The following is a 22360-nucleotide window of genomic DNA, read 5'->3' as shown; positions in this document are numbered from 1 at the left end:
CAAGGCTTGATACCACTTTGTTTGACAGTCTCCCAAAGGATGTGCTGGCCTTTTTGATACAGTTGTCCAGTCCCTTGTCTATCATTATGTCATCAGTGTGCTGCCTAGGTTATGTATTTATGTATGTCTACTGAAGACAGCTTCACCCTACACATGGCGAAAGATTATTTCCCGTACTACCTGACAACATATTTACTTTCACGCATCATTCCTGAAGATGACAAAAAAATACACTTTGACACCCACGACTTGAAAAATGAGTTTCTGCATCAACAAATATGACTATTGTACATATTTATTACTCTATTTATTTTACCTGTATATATCTATTCTACTTATTTTAATTTGTTAGTATGTTTGGTTTTGTTCTCTGTCTCCCCCTTTTAGACTGTGAGCCCACTGTTGGGTAGGGACTGTCTCTATATGTTGCCAACTTGTACTTCCCAAGCGCTTAGTACAGTGCTCTGCACACAGTAAGCGCTCAATAAATATGATTGATTGATTGACTACCACCCAGGACGTGATAGGGTGGAAAAACATCTGCCGTTTTACGTGCTTTAAACACCAACAGAGTGATACGACTGTTACCTATTCTACATTAACCAAATCCTAAATAACGTCTTTCAGCTACACAAAGTTTATTACCTACCAGTTTTTCTCCAAGAAAATTTTAGAAACCTCAATGTAACGCAACATCCACTTGATGCGAGCTTAAAGCCAGTCAGTTTTCCAATAACCTGAGTGTTGCATTCTTTGAAGAACCCCAAATTCACGTTAAGGAAAACTCGTGCCTTACTACTACTCACTCTGTGCCTGATGTCGCACGCTTAAACAAAGGTATTTTTTCCAACACCACACTGCACTCTGTCCAGACGGAAGCGTCCTCTCCGAAAAAGGTTCCCTAATTCTGCTACTGGACGTAATGAGCACACGCATTATGGCAGAACTGATGGGATTTAAAATCGCATCACCGGATTTCCCCAGGGAACCTAGCCCGCATTTCTGAGAGGAGTACGCTTATAGTCAAATGCATAACTCGCTCCCAGGGAAATTAACCGGGTTCCACATTTTATCTTTCATATCGGTTTATCACATGTCCTGACTTGTCATTAACCCAGCAGGCTGATTTACATTTTAAATTCTTTACGCGCAGAAGTTCTCGGTGTCCAATGTAAAACCAAACGAACTACATTAATTCGACGGCGATCTTCCGGAGGAGGGTACTTACCCGTACGCCCTGGTGTCCGGCAGACTGCTATGGGCTCTCACTCCCGGTGGGATGACGCGAACTTCGTTGATGTACACCACACACGGGAAGCGAACCACATCGATGTTGGTACTTTGCTAAAAACAAACCAGGCAGGGAATGAAAAGCGCAACCTGATTCTTTTTCCTAGAGCGATTCGCACCCGAGGCCCGACTCCCGCGGTTCATTCGCTCGATCGCATTTGCTGGGCGCTGTGCTAAGCTCTTGGGAGAGGATAAAATGACAGTAGGCGCATTCCCTGCCTACGGAGGGCTTACAATCTGGAGGGAGAGATGGATGTGAATAGAAATGTATAAATGACAGGGAAGTTGGAGAGGAATGACGAGCAGGTCAGGGGGATGCGGAGAGTAGAGGGAGAAGAGGAAATGAGGGCTCAGTGCCCTTCCCAATGAAATGGGAGGAAAGCCTCGAGCAGCTGAACTCTGGAAGGTGAGCTGCAGGGGCTAGAGGGAACAGGGAAAGGAAGGCACGCTCCGAGAAATCGAATGGATTTGGGATGGAATCTGGGATGGAATGGGATGGAATGGCTAGGTGGGGCTCTGGGATGGAAAGGTTAGGAGGGGCAGACTGAGAAGCAGCTGTGGCCTAGTGTATCAGAAGGCCCTGGGTTCTAATCCCGCCTCCGCCACTTGTCTGCTGTGTGACCCTGGGCAAGTCACTTCACTTCGTTGGACCTCAGTTCCCTCAACTGTTAAATGGGGATTAATACTAACACTAATAATAATAATAATACTGGCATTTGTTAAGCGCTTACTATGTGCAAAGCACTGTTCTAAGCGCCGGGGTGGATACAAGGTGATCAGGTTGTCCCACGGGGGGCCCACAGTCTTCACCCCCATTTTACAGATGAGGTAATTGAGGCCCAGAGAAGTGAAGTGACTTGCCCAAAGTCACACAGCCGACAGTTGGCGGAGCAGGATTTGAACCCATGACCTCTGACTCCAAAGCCCGGGCTATTTCCACTGAGCCACGCTGCTTCTCTAAGATAAAGACCGCGAGCCCCACGCAGGACAGGGACTACGTTTAATAATAATAATAATAATAATAATAATAATAATAATAATAATAATAATAGCATTTGTTAAGCGCTTACTATGTGCAAAGCACTGTTCTATGCGCTGGGGTGGTTACAAGGTGATCAGGTTGTCCCACAGGGGGCTCACAGTCTTAATCCCCATTTTACAGATGCGGGAACTGGCACAGAGAATTATAATAATAATAATAATAATAATAATAATGGCATTTGTTCAACCTGATTCATTTTTACCTACCCCAGCACTTAGTATATTGACTTGCACGTAGTAAATGCTTAATGAATACCAACAAAGAAAGATGTTGGCCTTTATAACCCCCACTTGCAGCAACTCTCATAACTCCCTTCAGCTCTAAACTACCATCACAGTCAAATTTAATTGCTTGGGGGAGGTGGGGGCCGATACACCAAGCTGATTCAAGCAAAATATTTTAAAAATCCCACAAAACCACATTATTTAAAACTTTAAAAGATGCCAAACCCTAAGCCCAAATGTTTTAGCCATTCAAAAATGGCTGAATTTCTGAATTTCCAGGGATTTGAGTCAGAAGGAATTAGATCCCGCTCCAAGCAAAAAAGTTACATTTTCAAAAGTATCAATTCTAGACGGTGAGCCTGCTGTTGGGTAGGGACCGTCTCTATATGCTGCCTTGTACTCTCCCAAGCGCTTAGTACAGTGCTCTGCACATAGTAAGCGCTCAATAAATACAATTGATGATGATGATGATGACTGTCTCTATATGTTGCCAACTTGTACTTCCCAAGCGCTTAGTACAGTGCTCTGCACACAGTAAGTGCTCAATAAATACGATTGAACGAATGAATAAATACGATTGAATGAACTGAATAAATGAGTTCTTAAAAAGTGCGGGCACAGGACTCTATCTACTGTACTGTACTCTCCCAAGCATTTAGTACAATACTCTGCAGAAAGTGAGCATTCAGTATATACAACTGGTTGAATGATTCTTCCTCTCCCCCTCGTCCCCCTCTCCATCCCCCCAATCTTACCTCCTTCCCTTCCCCACTGCACCTGTATATATGTATATATATTTGTACATATTTATTACTCTATTTATTTATTTATTTTACTTGTACATATCTATTCTATTTATTTTATTTTGTTAGTATGTTTGGTTTTGTTCTCTGTCTCCCCCTTCTAGACTGTGAGCCCACTGTTGGGTAGGGACCGTCTCTATATGTTGCTGACTTGTACTTCCCAAGCGCTTAGTACAGTGCTCTGCACACAGTGAGGGCTCAATAAATACGATTGATTGATTGATTGATCTGAGACTGGGAAAGATGCGATCCACTTCACCTGTCCTTTCAATAATCTATATGTAAACTCTACAGTTCATAACCCTTGGAAGTCGGCTGGGGTTTTTTGGTTTGTTACTTTTTATATGGTATTTCTAAAGGACTCTGTACCGTGCACTATTCTAAACCCTGGAGTAGGCCAAAGTGCCTAATTTACTGCCAAGGAAGAACGTGAAACACTAGGAGAACGGGACTCCGTTTGTTTCTCTTGTCTTATGCCGTCGAGTCGTTTCCGCGCAGCGTGGCTCAGTGGAAAGAGCCCGGGCTTTGGAGTCAGAGGTCATGGGTTCGAATCCCGGCTCCCCCACATGCCTGCTGTGTGACCTTGGGCAAGTCACTTCACTTCTCTGAGCCTCAGTTACCTCATCTGGAAAACGGGGATTAAGACTGTGAACCCCCGTGGGACAACCTGATCACCTTGTATTCCCCCCAGCGCTTAGAACAGTGCTCTGCACACAGTAAGTGCTTAACAAATGCCATCATTATTATTTCCCCCTCCTTCCTCTCCCCCACCTCCCCCTCTCTATCCCCCCCGACCTTACCTCCTTCCCTTCCCCACAGCACCTGTATATATGTATATATGTTTGCACGGATTTATTACTCTATTTATTTATTTATTTTACTTGTACATATCTATTCTATTTATTTTATTTTGTTAATATGTTTGGTTTTGTTTGTACGTATTTATTACTCTATTTATTTATTTATTTTACTTGTACAGATCTATTTATTTTATTTCGTTAATATGTTTGGTTTTGTTCTCTGTCTCCCCCTTCTAGACTGTGCACCCACTGTTGGGTAGGGACCGTCTCTATGTGTTGCCAACTTGTACTTCCCAAGCGCTTAGTACGGTGCTCTGCACGCAGCAAGCGCTCAATAAATACGATTGATTGATTGATTGATTTCTCCCGAAACGTTCTGCTCTCCGTCAGCAGTCATTCTGGTAGAGTATCCAGAGAGTTTCCTTGGTAAAAATCTGGAAGTGGTTTACCATCGCCGCCTTCCGCGCAGTAGAGAAGCAGCGGGGCTAGAGAAGCAGCGTGGCTCAGCGGAAAGAGCCCGGGCTTTGGGGTCAGAGGTCATGGGTTCGAATCCTGGCTCCACCACAAGTCGGCTGTGTGACCTTGGGCAAGTCACTTAACTTCTCTGAGCCTCAGTGACCTCATCTGTAAAAATGGGGATTAAGACTGTGAGCCCCACGTGGGACAACTTGATCACACTGTATCCCCCCCCCAGACTTAGAACAGTGCTTTGCACATAACAAATCAAGCTCTCAGTACAGTGCTCTGCACACAGTAAGCGCTCACTAAATATAATTGATTGATTGATTGATTGATTAAACTCGAGTCTCCGCGCTCAACTCTCTCCCAGGCCGCTGTTTCCCAACGCGGGTGAGTTTTGACTTCTAACCGATGGCCTTCCACTCGCTAGCCGCCGGCCAAGCTAGGAACGGACTGGGTCAGGCCTCTGCTGACTCTCCCTCCCGTAGCCGAGACCGGTGGAGGACTGGAAACTCTCCAGGTGCGACCACGGAGCGGGGATTTGTTCCTCTACCGATAATAAAATGCAACACTATATAATAATAATAATAATAATGGCATTTATTACGCGCTTACTATGTGCAAAGCACCGTTCTAAGCGCTGGGGCATTTACAAGGTGATCAGGTTGTCCCACGTGGGGCTCATCATTTTACAGATGAGGTAACTGAGGCACAGAGAAGTGAAGTGACTTGCCCAAAGTCACACAGCTGACAAGTGGATTCGAACCCATGACCTCTGACTCCAAAGCCTGGGCTCTTTCCACTGAGCCACGGCCATGCTGCTTCTATACTCAGCCTCTTAAAACAAGCTAAATAAACATAAAATAAACGTTTTCTATACGATCAGCTGACATCTACTGAATCTTTTGAAAAATACAGACTTCTACGTACACCAACCTAATACTGTGTCTCATTCTCATCTCTAATCTCTTGACCTCTTGCCCTTCATATATGGTGAACCTCTGCTCTCTTCACCCACCTGATTTTCTGAAAACACACCTCCTCCAGGAGACCCTCCTTTATTCATCCTCCATTTAATCATATTTAATCGTATCTCCCCTAACTACACCTCCCTACGCCCCCCACCTCAATATGTCTGTTTGTTGCTGTACTGTAATAATAATAATGATAATGATGGCATTTGTTAAGCACTTACTATGTGCAAAGCACTGTTCTAAGCGCTGGGGAGGCAACAAGGTGATCAGGTTGTCCCACAGGGGGCTCACAGTCTTAATCCCCATTTTACAGATGAGGTAACTGAGGCACAGAGAAGTGACTTGCCCAAAGTCACACAGCTCTCCCAAGCGCTTAGTACAGTGCTCTGCACACAAAAGCGCTCTGTAGATACTAAAGAACGAATGAACGAACTGCCACGCACGATCACCTAAGGACTTGGGGACTCATCCCATTTTCTCTAGCCCTTGCGCCTCATTCATTCATTCATTCAATCGCATTTATTGAGCGCTTACTGCGTGCAGAGCACTGTACTAAGCGCTTGGGAAGTACAAGTCGGCAACACAGAGAGACGGTCCCTACCCAACAACGGGCTCACAGCCTAGAAAGGGGAGACGGACAACAAAACAAAAAACGTGGACAGGTGTCAAGTCGTCAGAACAAATAGAATTAAAGCTAGATGCACATCATTAACAAAATAAGTAGAATAGTAAATATGTACAAGTAAAATAAACGGAGTAATAAATCTGTACAAACATATATACAGGTGCTGTGGGGAGGGGAAGGAGGTAGGGCGGGGGGGATGGGGAGGAGGAGAGGAAAAAGGGGGCTCATTACGCCTCCACACCCTAACCACCTTTCCACGGCAGGGAAGGTAAGCGCTTAGTACAGTGCTCTGCACAAAGTAAGCCCTCAATAAATACCACTGAACGAATGAATTCTTCAAAAGTGAGGGCACAGGACTCTATCAACTACACAACTGAATGAACGAATTCTTAAAAAGAACGAATGAGTCAGAAGGCTGCGGGTTCTAATCCCGGCTCAGCCGCTTGTCTGTTGTGTGACCTTGGGCAAGCCACTTAACTTCTCTCTGCCTCAGTTCCCTCGTCTGGAAAATGGGGATTAAGACTGGGAGCTCCACATGGGGCAGGGACTGTGTCCAACCTGATTAGGTTGGATCTACCCTAGGGCTCAGGACAGGGCTTGACACATAGTAAGCGCTAACAGGTACCATCATTATTATCGCTCGCGCTTAGTACAGTGATCAAGACGCAGTAAGTGCTCAATAAATACAACTGATTTGGACTCCCTTATCACGGCAACACCACCCTCTCTACTGAGCTCAACTCACTTGCTCCCCTGTCCCTTCGCCCATCTTGGACCACTAACCCACATCACCGGACCACCTCCGCTGTCCGCTGCGGAGGGCTGCCGGGGGAAATCCGGATACTAGGCCAACCTTGTCAATAATAATAATAATAATAATAATAATAACTGTGGTACTTGTTAAGCGCTTACTACGTGCCAGGCACTGTACTAAGCGCTGGGGGGATACAGGCTAATCGGGTTGGACGCAACGCTTGTCCCACACGGGGCTCGCACAGTCTTAGTCCTTGTATCCGCCTCAGTGCTTAGTACAGTGCCCGGAACACAGTAAGCGCCTAACAAATACCACAATTATTATACGGATGAAGTAAGTGAGGCAGAGAGAAGTGATCTGCCAAGGCCCCGCAGCAGACAAGTGGTGGAGCCAAGATTAGAACCCATCCTCTATCCACTAGGTCACGCTGAATTCATCCTTTCCTCCTTCAACTCTGCCTTCTCCTAATGATAATAATAATAATAATGGCATTTATTAAGCGCTTACTATGTGCAAAGCACTGTTCTAAGCGCTGGGGAGGTTACAAGGTGATCAGGATGCTCCTCCACCTGGCAACTTCATTTCTCCATTTCATTGACTTTTATGCCCACTGCCCTCACCATTCATTCATTCAATCGTATATATTGAGCACTTACTGTGTGCAGAGCACTGTACTAAGCGCTTGGGAAGTACAAGTTGGCAACATATAGAGACGGTCCCTACCCAACAGTGGGCTCACAGTCTCACCAGTTGTTTCAGACAATTGAACTCCCTCCTCAAAACCCCTACAGCCCTAGACTGTGAGCCCGCCGTTGGGTAGGGACTGTCTCTATATGCTGCCAACTTGTACTTCCCAAGCGCTTAGTACAGTGCTCTGCACACAGTAAGTGCTCAATAAATACGACTGAATGAATGAATGAACCCACCTCCCCCAACTACTGCCCCTAACGACTAGGACACGTAATTAAATTGAAACTACCGGGAGTAATCTCCCTAAAATCTGCATCCTTTATTCACCCCAAGCTCAGCCCCCAAAAGCGCTTATGTACATATCTATAATTAATTTATAATAATGGCATTTATTAAGCACTTACTATGTGCAAAGCACCGTTCTAAGCACTGGGGAGGTTACAAGGTGATCAGGTTGCCCCACGGGGGGCTCACAGTCTTAATCCCCATTTTACAGATGAGGAACTGAGGCCCAGAGAAGTGACTCACCCCATGACCTCTGACTCCAAAGCCCGGGCTCTTTCCACTGAGCCATGTTACTGTCTGTCTCCCCCTCGAAAACTTTAAGCTCCTCTTGGGCAGGGAATGTGTCTAGCAACTCTAATTTTGACTCTCCCAAGTGCTGATGAGTGGCGGAGCAGGGATTTGAACCCATGACCTCTGACTCCAAAGCCCGGGCTCTTTCCATTGAACCACGTTAATGTCTGTGTCCCCCTCTAAAACCGTAAGCTCCTTCTGGGCAGGGAACATGTCTAGCAACTCTAATTTTGACTCTCCCAAGTGCTGACAAGCGGCAGAGCCGGTATTTGAACCCACAACCTCTGACTCCAAAGCCCGGGCTCTTTCCACTGAGCCATGTTAATGTCTATCTCCCCCTCGAAAACTTTAAGCTCCTTCTGGGCAGGGAAAGTGTCTAACAACTCTAATTTTGACTCTCCCAAGAGCTGACAAGTGGCGGAGCAGAATTTGAACCCATGACCTCTGACTCCAAAGCCCGGGTTCTTTCCACTGAGCCATATTAATGTCTGTTTCCCCCTCGAAAACCATAAGCTCCTTGTGGGCAGGGAACTTGTCTAGCAACTCTAATTTTGACTCTCCCAAGTGCTGACCAGTGGCAGAGCCGGGATTTGAACCCACGACCTCTGACTCCAAAGCCCGGGCTCTTTCCACTGAGCCATGAAAATTTTAAGCTCCTTTTGGGCAGGGAACGTGTCCAGCAACTCTAATTTTGACTCTCCCAAGCGCTGACATGCGGCAGAGCCGGGATTTGAACCCACGACCTCTGACTCCAAAGCCTGGACTCTTTCCACTGAGCCACGTTAATGTCTGTCTCCCCCTCGAAAACTGTAAGCCCCTTTTGGGCAGGGAACGTGTCTAGCAACTCTAATTTTGACTCTCCCAAGGGCTGACAAGTGGCGGAGCCGGGATTTGAACTCACGACCTCTGACTCCAGAGCCCGGGCTCTTTCCACTGAGCCACAAAAATTTTAAGCTCCTCTTGGGCAGGGAACGTGTAATTTTGACTCTCCCAAGTGCTGACAAGCGGCGGAGCTGGGATTTGAACCCACGACCTCTGACTCCAAAGCCCGGGCTCTTTCCACTGAGCCACAAAAATTTTAAGCTCCTTTTGGGCAGGGAACATGTCTAGCAACTCTAATTTTGACTCTCCCAAGTGCTGACAAGCGGCGGAGCCAGAATTTGAACCCACAACTCCAGAGCCCGGGCTCTTTCCACTGAGCCACGAAAACTTTAAGCTCCTTTTGGGCAGGGAACGTGTCTAGCAACTCTAATTTTGACTCTCCCAAGTGCTGACAAGCAGCGGAACCGGGATTTGAACCCACGACCTCTGACTCCAAAGCCCGGGCTCTTTCCACTGAGCCACGAAAATTTTAAGCTCCTTTTGGGCAGGGAACATGTCTAGCAACTCTAATTTTGACTCTCCCAAGTGCTGACAAGCGGTGGAGCCGGGATTTGAACTCACGACCTCTGACTCCAGAGCCCGGGCTCTTTCCACTGAGCCACAAAAATTTTAAGCTCCTCTTGGGCAGGGAACGTGTAATTTTGACTCTCCCAAGTGCTGACAAGCGGCGGAGCCAGGATTTGAACCCACGACCTCTGACTCCAAAGCCCGGGCTCTTTCCACTGAGCCACGAAAATTTTAAGCTCCTTTTGGGCAGGGAACGTGTCCAGCAACTCTAATTTTGACTCTCCCAAGGGCTGACAAGTGGCGGAGCCGGGATTTGAACTCACGACCTCTGACTCCAGAGCCCGGGCTCTTTCCACTGAGCCACAAAAATTTTAAGCTCCTCTTGGGCAGGGAACGTGTAATTTTGACTCTCCCAAGTGCTGACAAGCGGCGGAGCCGGGATTTGAACCCACGACCTCTGACTCCAAAGCCCGGGCTCTTTCCACTGAGCCACAAAAATTTTAAGCTCCTTTTGGGCAGGGAACATGTCTAGCAACTCTAATTTTGACTCTCCCAAGTGCCGACAAGCGGCGGAGCCGGGATTTGAACTCACGACCTCTGACTCCAAAGCCCGGGCTCTTTCCACTGAGCCACGAAAATTTTAAGCTCCTTTTGGGCAGGGAACGCATCTAGCAACTCTAATTTTGACTCTCCCAAGTGCTGACAAGCGGCGGGGCCGGGATTTGAACCCATGACCTCTGACTCCAAAGCCCGGGCCCTCCTCCTGCGCCTTCTTCGACTCTCCCACCTTTCCCAGCAGTGTCTCAAGAAGAGATCTCTCATTTCCAGACTATGAGCCCACTGTTGGGTAGGGACCGTCTCTGTATGTTGCCAACTTGTCCTTCCCAAGCGCTCAGTACAGTGCTCTGCGCACAGTAAGCGCTCAATAAATACGATTGATTGATGGATTGATTGATCTCCTCTCGAAATCCACCCCACCACCTGCACCTCCGATATACCCACACACCTTCTCAAAACCCTCGCCCCCTTCCTTCTTCCCTCCCTGATGACCGCGGCTCGGTGGAAAGAGCCCGGGCTTTGGAGTCGGGGGTCATGGGTTCGAATCCCGGCTCCGCCAATTCTCGGCTGTGGGACTTTGGGCTAGTCACTTCACTTCTCTGGGCCTCAGCTCCCTCATCTGGAAAATGGGGATTAAAAACTGTGAGTCCCCGCCCCCGTGGGACAACCTGATCACCTTGGAATCTCCCCAGCACTTAGAACAGTGCTTTGCACATGGTAAGCGCTTAAGAAATACCATCATTATTATTATTATTATTATTATTATTATTCAACTGTTTCCAAAGGCTTCTTCCCTGCTGCTTTCAAATACACTCTTGTCCTTAAAAAAACAAAAAAACCCTTCCCTTGACCCCTTGGCTCCCTGCTACCACTCCTCTCCAAACTTACGAAGAGCGTTGTCATCATCTGCAACCTCCACTTCCTCTCCTCCATTTCTCCCCTTGAGCCCCTCCAATCTGGTTTCTGCCCCCTTCACTCCAAGAAATCTGCCCTAAAAAGGTCACCGTGATCGTGGCTTTATGGAAAGAGCCATATAGTACTTCTCTGTGCCTCAGTTCCCTCATCTGCAAAATGGGTATTAAGCCTGTGAGCCCCCCGTGGAACAACCTGATAGTCTTGTATCCTCCCCAGCGCTTAGAACAGTGCTTTGCATATAGTACTTAACTTCTCTGTGCCTCAGTTCCCTCATCTGTAAAATGGGGATGACTCTCCACTCTCACTCCACTCTCACTCTCCACTGGTTCCTTCCCTCTGCCTTCAAACATGCCCATGTGTCTCCCATCCTAAAAAAAACCCTCTCTTGACCCCACCTCCCCTTTTAGTTGTCGCCCTATCTCCCTCCTACCATTCCTTTCCAAACTCCTTGAACGAGTTGTGTACACGCGCTGCCTCGAATTCCTCAACACCAACTCTCTCCTCGACCCCCTCCAGTCTGGCTTCCGTCCCCTACATTCCAGGGAAACTGCGCTCTCAAAGGTCACCAATGACCTCCTGCTTGCCAAATCCAACGGCTCATACTCTGTCCTGATCCTCCTCGACCTCTCAGCTGCCTTTAACACTGTGGACCACCCCCTTCTCCTCAACACGCTATCCGACCTTCGCTTCACAGACTCCGTCCTCTCCTGGTTCTCCTCTTATCTCTCCGGTCGTTCATTCTCAGTCTCTTTTGCAGGCTCCTCCTCCCCCTCCCATCCCCTTACTGTGGAGGCTCCCCAAGGTTCAGTGCTTGGTCCCCTTCTGTTCTCGATCTACACTCACTCCCTTGGTGACCTCATTCGCTCCCACGGCTTCAACTATCACCTCTACGCTGATGACACCCAGATCTCCATCTCTGCCCCTGCTCTCTCCCCCTCCCTCCAGGCTCGCATCTCCTCCTGCCTTCAGGACATCTCCACCTGGATGTCCGCCCGCCACCTAAAGCTCAACATGTCGAAGACTGAGCTCCTTGTCTTCCCTCCCAAACCTTGTCCTCTCCCTGACTTTCCCATCTCTGTTGACGGCACTACCATCCTTCCCGTCTCACAAGCCCGCAACCTTGGTGTCATCCTCGACTCCGCTCTCTCATTCACCCCTCACATCCAAGCCGTCACCAAAACCTGCCGGTCTCAGCTCCGCAACACTGCCAAGATCCGCCCTTTCCTCTCCATCCCAACCGCTACCCTGCTCGTTCAAGCTCTCATCCTATCCCGTCTGGACTACTGCACCAGCCTTCTCTCTGATCTCCCATCCTCGTGTCTCTCCCCACTTCAATCCATACTTCATTCTGCTGCCCGGATCGTCTTTGTCCAGAAACACTCTGGGCATGTTACTCCCCTCTTCAAAAATCTCCAGTGGCTTCCAATCAATCTGCACATCAGGCAGAAACTCCTCACCCTGGGCTTCGAGGCTGTCCATCACCTCGCCCCCTCCTACCTCACCTCCCTTCTCTCCTTCTCCAGCCCAGCCCGCACCCTCCGCTCCTCCGCCGCTGATCTCCTCACCGTACCTCGCTCTCACCTGTCCCGCCATCGACCCCCGGCCCACGTTCTCCCCGGGGCCTGGAATGCCCTCCGTCTGCCCATCCGCCAAGCTAGCTCTCTTCCTCCCTTCAAGGCCCTATTGAGAGCTCACCTCCTCCAGGACGCCTGCCCAGACTGAGCCCCTTCCTTCCTCTCCCCCTCGTCCCCCCTCCATCCCCACATCTTACCTCCTTCCCTTCCCCACAGCACCTGTATATATGTATATATGTTTGTACATAGTTATTACTCTATTTATTTATTTATTTTACTTGTACATATCTATTCTACTTATTTTATTTTGTTAGTATGTTTGGTTTTGTTCTCTGTCTTCCCCTTTTAGACTGTGAGCCCACTGTTGGGTAGGGACTGTCTCTATATGTTGCCAACTTGTACTTCCCAAGCGCTTAGTACAGTGCTCTGCACACAGTAAGCGCTCAATAAATACGATTGATGATGATGACTGACTGAATGAATCACTGAATGAATGACTACGATGCCCAGTCAGCGCTCCATCAGTACGACTGAATGACTACTGTACACACAGCGCTCCATCAGTACGAGTGACTGAATGAATGACTGACTGCTATGCCCAATCAGCACTCCATCACTACAACTGAATGAATGACTGACTACTGTGCCCAGTCAGGGCTCCCTCAGTACGACTGAATGAATGACTGACTAAATGAATGAATGACTGCTGTGCCCAGTCAGCGCTCCATCACTACGACTGACTGAATGAGTGACTGCTGTGCCCACCGTCAGCGCTCCATCACTACGACTGAATGACTGACTGAATGAATGACCACGGTGCCCAGTCAGTGCTCCATCACTACGACTGAATGAATGACTGACTGAATGACTACTGTACACACAGCGCTCCATCAGTACAAGCGACTGAATGAATGAATGACTGCTGTGCCCAGTCAGCGCTCCATCACTACGACTGAATGAATGAATGACTGACTGAATGACTACGGTGCCCAGTCAGCGCTCCACTACGACGGAATGAATGAATGAATGACTGCTGTGCCCAGTCAGCGCTCCATCACTACGACTGACTGAATGACTGACTGACTGATGTACTCGCCGTCAGCGCTCCATCACTACGACTGAATGACTGACTGAATGAATGACTACGGTGCCCAGTCAGCGCTCCATCACTACGACTGAATGACTGAATGACTACTGTATACACAGCGCTCCATCAGTAGGAGTGACTGAATGAATGAATGACTGCTGTGCCCAATCAGCGCTCCATCACGACTGACTGACTGACTGACTGACTGAATGACTACTGTACACGCAGCGCTCCATCAGTACGAGTGACTGAATGAATGACTGACTGCTGTGCCCAGTCAGTGCTCCATCAGTACGAGTGATTGAATGAATGAATGACTGCTGTGCCCACCGTCAGAGCTCCATCACTACAACTGAATGACTGACTGACTGAATGACTACGGTGCCCAGTCACCGCTCCATCACTATGACTGAATGAATGACTGAATGACTACTGTACATACAGCGCTCCATCAGTACGAGTGACTGAATCAATGAATGACTGCTGTGCCCAGTCAGCGCTCCATCACTACGACTGAATGAATGACTGACTGAATGAATGACTAACTGACAATGACTACGGTGCCCAGTCAGCGCTCCATCACTACGACTGAATGACTGACTGACTGAATGAATGACTACTGTACACACAGCGCTCCATCAGTACGAGCGATTGTATGAATGAATGACTGCTGTGCCCAGTCAGCGCTCCATCACTACGACTGAATGAATGACTGACTGAATGAATGACTACCGTACACATAGCGCTCCATCAGTACGTGTGACTGAATGAATGAATGACTGCTGTGCCCAGTCAGCGCTCCATCACGACGCCTGAATGAATGACTGAATGAATGAATGACTTCTGTGCCCAGTCAGCGCTCCATCACTACGACTGACTGACTGAATGACTGACTGACTGACTGAATGCCTACTGTACACACAGCGCTCCATCAGTACGAGTGACTGAATGAATGAATGACTGCTGCGCCCAGTCAGCGCTCCATCACGACGCCTGAATGAATGAATGAATGACTGCTATGCCCACCATCAGCGCTCCATCACTACGACTGAATGAATGACTGACTGACTGAATGACTACGGTACCCAGTCAGCGCTCCATCACTACGACTGAATGAATGACTGAATGACTACTGCACACACAGCGCTCCATCACTATGAGTGACTGAATGAATGAATGACTGCTGCGCCCAGTCAGCGCTCCATCACGACGCCTGAATGAATGAATGACTGCTGCGCCCCCCGTCAGCGCTCCATCACTACGACTGAATGACTGACTGACTGAATGACTCCCAGTCAGCGCTCCATCACTACGACTGACCGACACGGCCTGACGGCCCACGGTGCCCATCCACCGCCCCACGTCCCTGAGCCCGCCATCACCAGCCCCCTACCTCCGCGTTCTGGTGCTTGAAAGTGTCTAGAAACAGCAGCTCCATCGCCGACTCGGCCGCCATGTTGGCCAGCGGAGGGCGGCCCGGCCGACGGGGGAAGCACTTCCGGGTCGCCCGGGAGAGCACTTCCGGGGCAGCCCGGACATTCTCACCGCGCCTGCGCCAACACACCCCCCCCCCCACCTGCGCGCGCATCCTCCCTCCCTCTCGGGACGAGAGGGGGCGGGGCCTGCGTGGGGCCGCCGTGACGCTCGGCCTGGGGACGGAAGCGGGGCCATTTCCGGAAGTCAGAAATGGCGGGAAAAATGGGAGCCCTCCCCTCCCCCCCCCCACAATAATAACAATAATGAGGGCATTTACTAAGCGCTTACTATGTCCAAGGCAGTGATCAAATAATAACAATAATGAGGGCTAGATGCACAATAATAACAATAATTAGGGCATTTATTAAGCACTTACTATGTCCAAAGCAATGTTCAAATAATAACAATAATGATGGCATTTATTAAGCGCTTACCATGTCCAATGCACTGTTCAAATAATAACAATAATGATGGCATTTATGAAGCGCTTACCATGTCCGAAGCACTGTTCTAAGCGCTCCAAAAAACTTGGTTAGATACACAATAATAACAATGATGGCGTTTATTAAGCGCTTACCATGTCCGAAGCACTGTTCTAAGCGCTCCAGAAAACTTGGTTAGATACACAATAATAACAATAATGATGGCATTTATTAAGCACTTACTATGTCCAAAGCACTGTTCTAAGCGCTCCAAAAAACTTGGTTAGATACACAATAATAACAATAATGAGGGCATTTATTAAGCGCTTACTATGTCCGAAGCACTGTTCTAAGCACTCCAAAAAACTTGGTTAGATCCACAATAATAACAATAATGATGGCATTTATGAAGCGCTTACTATGTCCAAAGCAGTGTTCAAATAATAACAATAATGATGGCATTTATTAAGCACTTACTCTGTCCAAAGCACTGTTCAAATAATAACAACAATGATGGCACTTATTAAGCGCTTACCATGTCCAAAGCACTGTTCTAAGTGCTCCAAAAAAGTTGGTTAGATCCACAATAATAACAATGATGATGGCATTTATTAAGCGCTTACTATGTCCAATGCACTGTTCAAATAATAACAATGATGGCACTTATTAAGCGCTTACCATGTCCGAAGCACTGTTCTAAGCGCTCCAAAAAAGTTGGCTAGATACACAATAATAACAACAATGATGGCACTTATTAAGTGCTTACCATGTCCAAAGCCCTGTTCTAAGCGCTCCAAAAAAGTTGGTTAGATACACAATAATAACAATAATGATGGCATTTATTAAGCGCTTACTATGTCGAAAGCACTGTTCAAATAATAACAATAATGATGGCACTTATTAAGCGCTTACCATGTCCGAAGCACTGTTCTAAGCGCTCCAAAAAAGTTGGTTAGATGCACAATAATAACAATAATGATGGCATTTATTAAGCACTTACTCTGTCCAAAGCACTGTTTAAATAATAACAACAATGATGGCATTTATTAAGCGCTTACCATGTCCGAAGCACTGTTCTTAGCGCTCCAAAAAAGTTGGTTAGATGCACAATAATAACAATAATGATGGCATTTATGAAGCGCTTACTATGTCCAAAGCACTGTTCAAATAATTACAATAATGATGGCATTTATTAAGCGCTTACCATGTCCAAGGCACTGTTCTAAGCGCTCCAAAAAAGTTGGTTAGATACACAATAATAGCAATAATGAGGGCATTTATTAAGCACTTACTATGTCCAATGCACTATTCAAATAATAACAATAATGATGGCATTTATTAAGCGCTTACCATGTCCGAAGCACTGTTCTAAGTGCTCCAAAAAAGTTGGTTAGATACACAATAATAACAATAATGATGGCATTTATTAAGCGCTTACTATGTCCAAAGCACTGTTCAAATAATAACAATAATGATGGCATTTATGAAGCGCTTACTACGTCCAAAGCACTGTTCAAATAATAACAATAATGATGGCATTTATTAAGCGCTTACCATGTCCGAAGCACTGTTCTAAGCGCTCCAAAAAAGTTGGTTAGATACACAATAATAACAATAATGATGGCATTTATGAAGTGCTTACTATGTCCAAAGCAATGTTCAAATAATAACAATAATGATGGTATTTATTAAGCGCTTACTATGTCCAATGCACTGTTCAAATAACAATAATGATGGCATTTATTAAGCGCTTACCATGTCCGAAGCACTTTTCCAAGCGCTCCAAAAAAGTTGGTTAGATACACAATAATAACAATGATGGCATTTATGAAGCGCTTACCATATCCAAAGCACTGTTCTAAGCGCTCCGAAACACTTGGTTAGATACACAATAATAACAATAATGATGGCATTTATGAAGCGCTTACTATGTCCAATGCACTGTTCAAATAATAGCAATAATGATGGCATTTATTAAGCGCTTACCATGTCCAAAGCACTGTTCTAAGCGCTCCAATAAAGTTGGTTAGATACACAATAATAACAATAATGATGGCATTTATTAAGCGCTTACTGTGTCCAAAGCACTGTTCGAATAATAACAACAATGATGGCACTTATTAAGCGCTTACCATGTCCAAAGCACTGTTCTAAGCGCTCCAATAAAGTTGGTTAGATACACAATAATAACAGTAATGATGGCATTTATTAAGCGCTTACTATGTCCAATGCACTGTTCGAATAATAACAACAATGATGGCACTTATTAAGTGCTTACCATGTCCAAAGCACTGTTCTAAGTGCTCCAAAAAACTTGGTTAGATGCACAATAATAACAGTAATGATGGCATTTATTAAGCGCTTACTATGTCCAAAGCAATGTTCAAATATTAACAATAATGATGGCATTTATGAAGCGCTTACTATGTCCAATGCACTGTTCAAATAATAACAATAATGATGGCATTTATTAAGCGCTTACCATGTCCGAAGCACTGTTCTAAGCGCTCCAAAAAACTTGGTTAGATGCCATGAAGTAGTTGGCCCATTTCCAGATAATAAATGGCGGGAAAAAGGGAGCCCCCCCCCGCCCCCACCTACACAATAATAACAATAATGATGGCATTTATTAAGTGCTTACCATGTCCAAAGCAGTGTTCTAAGTGCTCCAAAAAACTTGGTTAGATGCCATGAAGTAGGTGGCCCATTTCCGGGTCATAAATGGGCGAAAAATGGAGGCCTCCCGCCCTCCGCCTCCACAATAATGACAATAATTAGGGCATTTATTAACCGCTTACTATGTCCAATGCACTGTTCTAAGTGCTCCAAAAAACTTGGTTAGATGCCATGAAGTAGGTGGCCCATTTCCGGGTCATAAATGGGCGAAAAATGGAGGCCTCCCGCCCTCCGCCTCCACAATAATGACAATAATTAGGGCATTTATTAACCACTTACTATGTCCAATGCACTGTTCAAATAATAATAATGATGGTATTTATTAAGCGCTTACCATGTCCAAAGCACTGTTCTAAGTGCTCCAAAAAACTTGATTAGATGCCACGAAGTAGGTGGCCCTTTTCCGAAAGCCATAAATGGCGGGAAAAAAGGGAGCCCCACCCCCTCTCCTGCCTACACAATAATAATAATAATGATGATGGCATTTATTAAGCGCTTACCATGTCCAAAGCACTGTTCTAAGCGCTCCAAAAAACTTAGTTAGATGCCATGAAGTAGGTGGCCCATTCCCAGAAGTCAGAAATGGCGGGGGAAAAAGGGAGCCGCCCCCCCTGCCTACACAATAATAATGATGATGGCATTTATTAAGCGCTTACTATGTGCAAATCCACTGTTCTAAGCGCTCAAAAAAACTTGGTTAGATGCCACGAAGTAGGTGGCAATGCCTTAACTATATATACATATATATAAATATAAATATATATATATATATATATGTGTGTGTTGTATAGGCCACTAGGACCTCTTCCATCCTTCTCAAGGGGAGTGCTAACCTTCTCTCCTTTCATACAACACAAAGCAGCGTGACTCAGCAGAAAGAGCCCGGGCTTGGGAGTCAGAGGTCATGGGTTCAAATCCCGCCTCCGCCACTTGTCAGCTGGGTGACTTTGGGCGAGTCGCTTCACGTCTCTGGGCCTCGGTGACCTCATCTGTAAAAATGGAGGAAGGCTGTGAGCCCCTCGTGGGACAACCTGATCACAATTGTAACCTTCTCAGTGCTTAGCACGTAGTAAGTGCTTAATAAATGCCATCATTATTATTATTCATTCATTCATTTAATCGTATTTATTGAGCGCTTACTGTGTGCAGTTCCTTTCTCCCCTCAGGTCCCATCTCGGTCTTCGGTCCTCATGCGGAAAAGCTCTTCCACTTGTCCACCCCCAGCCCACGTCCTCCCCCTGGCCTGGAATGCCCTCCCTCCACACATCCGCCAAGCTCGCTCTCTTCCTCCCTTCAAAGCCCTAGCGCTTAGAACAGTGCTTTGCACATAGTAAGCGCTTAATAAATGCCATTATTATCATTACTGAGAGCTCACCTCCTCCAGGAGGCCTGCCCAGACTGAGCCCCATTTTTCCTCTCCTCCTCCCCATTTCCCCCTCTGCCCTACCCCCTTCCCTTCCCCACAGCACTTGTGTCTATTTGTCCTTCCCAAGCGCTTAGTACAGTGCTCTGCACACAGTAAGCACTCAATAAATACGATTGAATGAATGAATGAATGAATGAATTTGTACCTATCTATTAGTCCATTTATTTAATTAATGATGCTTATGTAGCTATAATTCTATTGATCCATTTTGATAATAATAATAATGATGGTACTAAGCGCCAAGCTCGCTCTCTTCCTCCCTTCAAAGCCCTACTGAGAGCTCACCTCCTCCAGGAGGCCTCCCCAGACTGAGGCCCCCCTCCTTCCCTCTGCCCTACCCCCTTCCCCTCCCCACAGCACTTGTGTAAATTGGTACATATTCATTACTCTATTTTATTAATGATTTGCCTATAACTATAATTCTATTGATCTATTTGCCCACTGTTGGGTAGGGACCATCTCTATATGTTGCCAACTTGTACTTCCCAAGCGCTTAGTACAGTGCTCTGCACACAGTAAGCGCTCAATAAATACGATTGATTGATTGATTGATTGATGGTATCGACGCCTGTCTACTTGTTTGGTTTTGTTGTCTGTCTCCCCCCTTCTAGACTGTGAGCCCACTGTTGGGTAGGAACTGTCTCTATATGTTGCCAACTTGTACTTCCCAAGTGCTTAGTACAGTGCTCTGCACACAGTAAGCGCTCAATAAATACGATTGATTGATTAATAAATGCCATCATTATTATTCAAGTCAGGGGCAGAGCTGGAAATGGAAAACGTTCAGATCCATGGCTAGGGTCGGGATCCTAAGTGAAATGAAGCCCAACTCCTGTGGACAATTCAGCAAAGGCCTGGTAGTATTACATAATAAAATCTGAAGAAAATGTCTAGACATTGCGGTATTAGCTTGGGAAGTAAATCGAGGAAAGGTTGGAGAAGAAAGGGCAAATTTTAGTGATCAATCAATCGTATTTATTGAGCACTTACTGTGTGCAGAGCATTGTACTAAGCGCTTGGGAAGTATAAGTTGGCAACATATAGAGACAGTTCCTATCCAACAGTGGGCTCACAGTCTAGAAGGGGGAGACAGAGAACAAAACCAAACATACTAACAAAATAAAATAAATAGAATAGATATGTACAAGTAAAATAAATAAATAAATAAATAGAGTAATAAATATGTACAAACATATATACATATATACAGGTGCTGTGGGGAAGGGAAGGAGGTAAGATGGGGGGGATGGAGAGGGGGACGAGGGGGAGAGGTGGCGAAGGTGGGACTGACAGGATTTAGGGATGGATTGAATATGTTGGTTGGTTGGCAGAGAAGAGTCAAGGATGATGCTAAGATAATGGGCCTGTGAGACAGGAAGGATAGTGGTTCCGTCTACAGTGATGGGAAAATCGGGGAGAGGACAGGGTTTAGGTGGGAAGATGAGGAGTTCTGCTTTGGACATGTTAAATTCGAGGTGACGGGAGGACACCCAAGTAGAGATGCTTTGAAGGCAGGTGGAAATGCCAGACTGCAGAGTGGGAGAGAGATCAGGGCTGGAGATGGAGATTCGGGTATCCTCTGCATGGCAGTGATAGTTGAAGCCACGGGAGCGACTGAGTTCTTCAAGGGAGAGGGTGTAGATGGAGAATAGAAGGGGACCGAGACCTGAGCCTTGAGGGACCCCCCACAGTTAGGGAGGCAGAGAAGGCAGCCACGAAAGAGACTGAGAATTTGCAGCCCGAGAGATGGGAGGAGAACCGGGACGGTGTCAGCGAATCCAAGGTTGGATAACGTTTCCAGGAGAAGGAGGTGGTCGACAGCGTCGAAAGCAGCCAAGAGGGCTTAGTGCAATGCTCTGCACACAGAAAGCATACAACAAATGCTATTGTTTGATTGAAATTGAAAAAAAATTTTATCCAGAATGATGGTGGTCAGCAGACTCCTTCTAGAGAGAGAGGGAGAAGGGCAGTGGTTACAGTGACCATGGCAGAGAGCAGTTTTTCATTCATTCAATCATATTTATTGAGTGCTGACTGTGTGCAGAGCACTGTACAAAGAGCTTGGGAGAGTACACTATAATAATAAACAGACACATTCCCTGCCCACAGTGAGCTTATTGTCCAGAGAGGGAGACGGACCTTAATATAAATAAATATTTATTTATAGGTCGAGAGGTCGAGGCGGATAAGGATGGAGAAGAGACTGTTGGATTTGGCAGGGAGGGGATCGCTGGTGACCTTTGAGAGGGCGGTGTCTGCGGAGCCAAGGGGACGGAAGCCCGATTGGAGGGAGTCGAGGAGGGAATTGGCGAAGGGGAATTTGAGACGACGGGTGCAGACATTTTGGTCAAGGAGTTTGGAGAGATATCCAACCTAACTCAAAACTGTGGCAAGAAAAACACGACCATACCACCAGCAGCCTGGATGCTTACTTACCAGTCTGAGCAAATAGGCACACAGAGCATGTGAATGCATACTTCTAAGTGATCCGAGTTATTCAACAAAAAAATAAATCAATCTTTCAACAACTTATAATTACTAAATCCCCTCCTCAAAAATCTCCAGTGGCTGCCTGTCAATCTACAAATCAAGCAAAAACT

General features: G+C 46.5%; 1 protein-coding gene and 1 pseudogene across 2 annotated transcripts in view; both read right to left on the bottom strand.

Annotated features, from left to right (window-relative positions):
• The window catches only part of VIRMA (vir like m6A methyltransferase associated), an 83226-nt gene extending 68000 nt beyond the window's left edge, over window positions 1-15226 (bottom strand). For both annotated transcript variants that reach the window (XM_038745237.1, XM_038745238.1), the window contains exons 1-2: window positions 15154-15226; window positions 1229-1344 (exon numbers count right to left, since the gene is read on the bottom strand). In XM_038745237.1, the coding sequence (XP_038601165.1) occupies window positions 1229-1344; window positions 15154-15216 (179 nt within the window). In that variant the 5' untranslated portion in view covers window positions 15217-15226. The remainder of the gene's footprint in view (window positions 1-1228; window positions 1345-15153) is intronic.
• Window positions 15227-19019: 3793 nt separating this feature from the next.
• On the bottom strand, window positions 19020-19189 carry LOC119927578 (annotated as a pseudogene).
• Between the last annotated feature and the right edge of the window lie 3171 nt (window positions 19190-22360).

Source organism: Tachyglossus aculeatus, chromosome 4, assembly GCF_015852505.1.
Source record: "Tachyglossus aculeatus isolate mTacAcu1 chromosome 4, mTacAcu1.pri, whole genome shotgun sequence".
In the NCBI taxonomy this organism is placed as follows: Eukaryota; Metazoa; Chordata; class Mammalia; order Monotremata; family Tachyglossidae; genus Tachyglossus; species Tachyglossus aculeatus.
Note: the sequence above shows the minus strand (reverse complement) of the source record. Positions and strands in the feature narration are given on the sequence as shown.